This window comes from Trachymyrmex septentrionalis, unplaced genomic scaffold (assembly GCF_001594115.1).
Source record: "Trachymyrmex septentrionalis isolate Tsep2-gDNA-1 unplaced genomic scaffold, Tsep1.0 scaffold29, whole genome shotgun sequence".
Taxonomy (NCBI): domain Eukaryota; kingdom Metazoa; phylum Arthropoda; class Insecta; order Hymenoptera; family Formicidae; genus Trachymyrmex; species Trachymyrmex septentrionalis.
The window spans coordinates 3,356,722-3,362,998 of record NW_017305451.1 but is presented as its reverse complement, the minus strand read 5'-3'; the positions used below and the strand labels follow the sequence as shown (position 1 = coordinate 3,362,998).

General features: G+C 32.8%; 2 protein-coding genes across 3 annotated transcripts in view; both read left to right on the top strand.

The window, feature by feature from the left end:
* The first annotated feature begins 231 nt into the window (after window positions 1–231).
* LOC108749322 (zinc finger protein 76-like) lies at window positions 232–4,074 on the top strand. 2 transcript variants are annotated; one of them, XM_018487927.1, is made up of 9 exons: window positions 232–310; window positions 916–1,025; window positions 1,233–1,410; window positions 1,571–1,941; window positions 2,165–2,434; window positions 2,510–2,701; window positions 2,812–3,003; window positions 3,095–3,211; window positions 3,316–4,074. In XM_018487927.1, the coding sequence occupies exons 2-9, from the start codon at window positions 939–941 to the stop codon at window positions 3,412–3,414; spliced, it is 1,506 nt and encodes a 501-aa protein (XP_018343429.1). In that variant the 5' UTR covers window positions 232–310; window positions 916–938; the 3' UTR covers window positions 3,415–4,074. The 2 variants fall into 2 exon arrangements, with proteins under 2 accessions (XP_018343429.1, XP_018343430.1); XM_018487928.1 differs by lacking the exon at window positions 232–310 and adding an exon at window positions 336–421.
* Window positions 4,075–5,792: 1,718 nt separating this feature from the next.
* The window catches only part of LOC108749499 (open rectifier potassium channel protein 1), a 13,131-nt gene continuing 12,646 nt past the window's right edge, over window positions 5,793–6,277 (top strand). The window contains exon 1 of the mRNA XM_018488268.1: window positions 5,793–5,994. The gene's annotated coding sequence lies outside the window, so the exon portion shown is untranslated. The remainder of the gene's footprint in view (window positions 5,995–6,277) is intronic.

Genomic DNA, 6,277 nt, shown 5'->3' with positions numbered 1-6,277 from the left:
TCCAACACTGACTCCTAATGCCCTCGATAGATATAGTATATATATATAATTATATATGAAACATTTTTTCCCAGGTACTTAATAATAATTAATTTAGTATTTAAGACGATCGTGAATATAAATGCCACCCTTAACTCATTCTATTATCGGTTTTTAAAAAGGCAGTTTGAAAAGCGGAGTAGTCATTCGCAAATGTTTAAACGTTTAAATCGAAGCGCGCGTACGCCACCATGGTGAGATAACCATCACCGGAGTTCCGGTCCGCCGCGCGCTAGTCGCCAGAGGATTTCGCGGGCGGCCGAGTTTATGGGTAATATTTCCCAAGATTCTTTGTGGCGTGCTTGGCGTACGGGGAACCGGCGAAAATTCAATTCACCGCGTGCGAACGAGCGTGCGGATTGCGTCGCACTATGTTCAATTAGTTATGTCATGTCATGTTATGTTGGCGTGGAGTCGTGATGACGCCTCGTCCCTCGTCGCAACGAGTCCTCGTCATGCCGCGCCGCCTTGCGATGTATTGGCCTGTCTCTGCTTACGAGACTGACGAGACAACCGTGCGCGAGGATGGCGAAGCACGTCGAAGCAGGACGCGATTCTGCTTATCCGTCCACGACGCGTTTAGGGAGCGACGCTTGCCGACGCCGTACGTCTCGACATCCCCTCGGGCCGTTGTTCGCGGCGCCGGCGACGACGGATTGTTAACCGTCGCTGAGCCGGTCGGTCGTTGTTATCATCGCTTATCGCGAGAAATGGAAGGGCCGTTCGTTTGATTGCGATTTCCGCGGTAAAGGTACCACGCGATCTCGCTGCCCGGCATACAAAGCATCTCGAAGGGAGAAACGAAAATCGTGGACGGAATGTCTTCTTGTTCAGCATCATTAGCATCTGTTAGTGAAAAATATTCTCTGTTTGCAGCTGGGTCATAATTGTAGGGGATTATGTCGGAGCAAAGTGCGGATTCTCCGAACTGCACCGCGAATCAGGAAGAGGAAGAGGAAGAAGAGATGATCTTGCAAGAATCTGAGGTACACGGAAATTGATAACAATTATAACGTCATGTAGAACATTTTTGTACGAATCGTTTCATATCATCTTCTATTATTAAAATAATAATTTAATGAATATTCGATTTTGTACAATAAAATTGTTTGCTTGTCCAACAATTAATTTTATTGATTTTTTTGTTTTTGTTTCCATATCTGCATTTAACATGGTGTATGATTTACTTTTAGGCTAATCCTGTAGATATTCTAGAATGTTTGTCAGTTATGATCAACGATAGCACTGGAAAGGACACTAGCCAGGTGCAGGAGCTTATATTGGACGACCAGTTGCTTGGTACAATGGTGACTACAATTACATTGCCTGATGGAACTCAAGCTTTTGTTACGAATAATCTTGGTGACATTGGTTAGTAGCCATTTGAATTCGACTGTTTTTACTATTATTATATTTGAATTACAGATAATACAAAAGAATTATTTCTTTCAAAATTTGCATTTGAAAATATAGCTATTTGGACGTTTTATTTGTTTCATAGTATATCTATAATGAATTTGTACATTTACAGATCCAGATTTCAAGACACAAACACTGCAAACACTTGAAAATGGAGATACTATTTTGCTAAGAGATTTGTCGGAATTTGGCGATGGAAAAGCTCTCCAACTGGAATTAGACCCAGCTACATTTGTACAAGCTGAAGACACTGCCACTGAAAATGTAGAAAATACATATTCACAAGTAGAATTTATCAATGGCACTGCGTATATGGTGGCTGGCCATGTGGATGTAGATGAAAATTTATGGGAAATTGAAGACGGAAAGTTAAAGAAAAAAGATCCCAAGATTTTAATCAACAAAATATCCGATGTAAAAGTTAGGTATCCTTGTCCTAGGGAAGGATGTTCAAAGGTTTACAGCACACCCCATCATCTTAAGGTAATCAATTCTTCGAGATCAGTACGAATACTTGTAAATAATAATGAATTGAAAGATTTCATTTAGGGCGGTATTTATAGTCCGTTCTTATTTCAAGATTATCTTAAGTAATGTCTTAAAACGATTCTCTGATTGGTTCGTAACTTCTTAAAACTTAAAACGGTTTTAAATATAAGATCTGACTATAAATATCAGCCTTAAATATTTTTAATCTTTTTTGTAGGTCCACGAACGTTCGCATACTGGTCAGAGACCATACAGATGTACTCATCCAAAGTGCAAAAAGAGCTTTTCAACCGGCTACAGTCTGAAAGCGCATTTACGGACGCATACGGGCGAGAAACCGTACAAATGCACGAATGGAACGTGTAACAAAAGCTTCAAAACGTCGGGTGATTTGTTAAAACACGTGAGAACTCACACGGGAGAACGTCCCTTCGTATGTCCATTTAATGGTTGTGGCCGATCGTTTACTACAAGTAATATTAGGAAGGTATGGATGCTCAATGTACGATGCTTGTTAAAATATTTTATTGCCGAAATTCAATAAAGGTTTTATGCTTATCAGGTTCATGTAAGGACGCACACTGGCGAGCGACCGTATAAATGTACGCAACCGACATGTGGTAAAGCGTTTGCTAGTGCGACAAACTACAAGAATCACATACGCATACATTCAGGTGAAAAGCCCTACGTTTGTTCCATAGAAAACTGTGGTAGAAGGTTTACCGAATATTCTAGTCTATATAAACATCATCTTGTAAGCATTTTATATCAATTATTAATCAGTTATTAATAAGAGTACAATATTCTAGAATACAATACTCCAAAAACGTTGCATATTATCTCTAGATATTTTTGTCTTTGTAGGTACATACACCACAACGACCATTTGAATGCACACTATGCTCCAGGAAATATCGTCAGAGTAGCACATTGGTGATGCACAAGAGAACAGTTCATGCCTTGGTCGACAGTGACGATGGTGCCGATACATTTTTGCAAGACTCTCTTGAATCCTCTAGTCAAAATAAAAACAAAAAGAAGACCGTAAAAGAAAACGTAAGTGTAATGTAATCTAATTAATTATTAATTATATATGTTTGTGCAGTCCGATATGATTATGCAACTAATAAATTTTAAATTTATATAGCATAAGCTGCTAGCAAAAGACAAACAGATCCAGATTTCTAAAATAATCAATGACGCGAACGAGAAAGAACCACAAATTTTGTTGGTAGGCGATCCTTCGCAAATCGCTGCATTACAGGTTTGTATAAAAACTTGATATATTTTTACGATAGATTTATTCTAGATAATTATTAGCGAAAAAAATATTTTTTTAAATTTATTTACTAAAAATTTCAATTATAGAAGATTGATTTGGACGAAAGTTTTGATGATCCTGGCATTGATACGACATTCGAAGGATTAAATATAAAAATCGAAGATATAGAATTTGGATGGAACTAATGCACGGAGAAAGGAATGCGATTTGCATGTGAGAAAAGTCTTAAGCATTAAATATTAATCTTGTTAACATTCATTCATAGATGTGCTAATATCAGAGCGAAATCAAATAAGTAAATGGAAATTAAAAATAGTGTCAAACGATGTTTGACCACATAATGATGCGGTAACACGATACGAGCTGAGATTTAAGTTTCTTATCAGTTTCATAAATTCATCAGATATATATAGTATTAGAAATATACAGTAACACACATCAATGATTTTTTATAATAATGAATAATGATTGATATACGATTTATATGATCATTGACGTAAAGTGATAATTAATTTAACGTGATGGATTAAATATCTAATGCAAATATGTATGCTAAGATATACTGAAAAGGATTTTAAGAAAATGTGTAGTATTTCTCGCGCCGAATCTAGTGATCTCCGATCAAATGAGTGGAGTCATACTGTAAACGTAAACGTGTAAGGTAAGATTTATTTCAAAAATATATACAGGAGAGATCAATATTTACACAATATGTGATTACGTTCTTGAACTAAAGGCAGTGCCTTACCTGAAAGTGTGAGTGTAAAAGAAAATATATGTACTATATCATATTTTGTCCATCTATAGTTATCGAGTGTGTATGTAATATTTTTATGTAACAATTTACATCGTTTTCTTCTCGTTTCCAAAATTATAGACCGAATTATTTGTTTTTTATTAATTTGAGACAAAGAGATATATTTTGACTCAACTTTATTATAGAGATGTTTATATTCAATTTTATTAAAAGAGCAACTATCGAAAAGTTATAATTTCATTAGCAATTTATGAATTACGTTATCATGTAGTTTTATTTTATTTTCAGATTGTGTGACTTTAAAGCATTTTAATTTTATGTACAAATAATAATTATCATGTTATTTTTACCCTGTAAGTAAAATGTATTAACAATACGCCAATAAATTTAAATAGGACATTGAAGATAACTGGCATCAACTGTATCATAATAAGTCCATGTTCTGCCAGATCTGTTGAAAATAAATTTTACAAATTAATTGCTATAAATTTTGTTAAAAATATAGCAATATAATGGAATTGATTACAAAATCTGCTATTTTATATAATTGTATATTTAAATAATATATTTCATTTCAATATAAAATACTATATTCTGCTTAGTTTCTGCCAATAATTTGCTATCAAATTGTATCAGCAAGTTTTGGTTGGTACAACACAAGCTTATTGTGACATAATTGATGTCAATCTGTCTCAATATCCTATTCGAATTTGTCGGCATATTGTTAATATGTTACTTACTGAATAATTTTAATATTGCGCTGCTGAATTATTTTCAAAAATTAAGGGAATATGTTATGTATTTAGAATTTGCAATGTAGAAAATGCAAATCAATTTGAGATATTTATATTATTTTTTTCTTTAAAGAAGACAATACGAATTGCAGCATAATTAATAATGTGTGTGAAAAAAAAAATATATATATATATATATAAAACAAGTTCTGACGAACGAAAAATTTCATTGTGTTTAATACTACATTATTGTCAGAATTAATATAAGAATACAGACTATATATTATGTAATGACATACTTAACAATAGATGGATAATAACATTTATCGTGTATAAGCGTTTCAAGAAAGTCGAAAAAAAATGTATTATGTTTTGTATCTTCATTTTTTTTGAGAATTAAATTGTTTTTTCATAAATACCATGAAATATATTTGTGTAAATAAATATGTTTAAGTTAATTTGGTGAAAATAAAAAATGCAACATTTGATCTAAAGATTAAGAAAAATATAATTAAGACTTAGGAAATTAAATTCCTAAGCCTTAATTAAATTAAAATTTTAATCTAAATTAAAATTTCGGAAATTAATAAAATATATTATTTCATCTTTCGAATAAATTCAATACTTTTCTTCGATCGAATTCTCATGGCTAAAAAAGGAACTATTATTAGCGTTCGGTCGCTGATTAAACAGACGCATTAACACTAAGTACGAGACGTGAAATGTAGCAAATAATACAGTTATATACACGTGATCGAAACGGCTGGCCTTGTATTAAAAACGAATTGAAGCGATGATTTTTTTAATTTTGAGCTTCTTTTATATTCTCCTATCTTTAAAGTAGACGATATAATCATTAATCACCAAATGCATTTGCAATTGATTTTTTTTAGTTACATTGAAAATATTTTTCCCTGTATGTTCTCTTATATTTTTACAACATCTAATATATTGTTTAAGAAGATTATTTTGATGAGCAATATAGAACTTTCGATTCTCCCACCATTCAAACGATCTTTTGTATAGTGCTGCTCTCGATTACGGATAGTCTCCATTCGGCCAAGTACTCGATCGCGCTCATCCATCAAACTGGCAGATAACTAAACTTTTTATATCAACGGAATCTTCCACTTTTGTCAATAGAATTTTAATCTTGTCGTCCGAAAATAGAATTCAAAGAGTTCCGCGACTGTAATTATGAACATTATTACAAAATGTGGATCGTCGGTTTAACGCAGATATGTGCGACGAGCAGTATACAACGGATGAGACAGGTGGGTATTAAGCGATTAAATAAGACGATAAAGGTAAAGACTATAATAATAATATCTTAGGATTAACACATTGTTAACGTTCAATATATGTGTGTAAAGCATCTTTTATTTATACATTGAATTGTGGAAAATTTATATTTGATATATCCACATATATACTCTCAGATATCGATTATATGATATTTTATTCTTGTGAAACTTAATACCGCTATTGATGAATTAGAATAAAAAATATTATCTTATTTAGAGATTAAAATTATAACGTATATATATGTATATATAT

Excerpts from the sequence above, each read along its gene's own strand:
- LOC108749322 (XM_018487927.1), top strand. The coding sequence starts at position 939 with ATGTCGGAGCAAAGTGCGGATTCTCCGAACTGCACCGCGAATCAGGAA. Across the intron at positions 2,702-2,811 it reads GTCTATATAAACATCATCTT|GTACATACACCACAACGACC; the intron begins GTAAGCATTTTA and ends TTGTCTTTGTAG. Across the intron at positions 3,212-3,315 it reads CGCAAATCGCTGCATTACAG|AAGATTGATTTGGACGAAAG; the intron begins GTTTGTATAAAA and ends TTTCAATTATAG.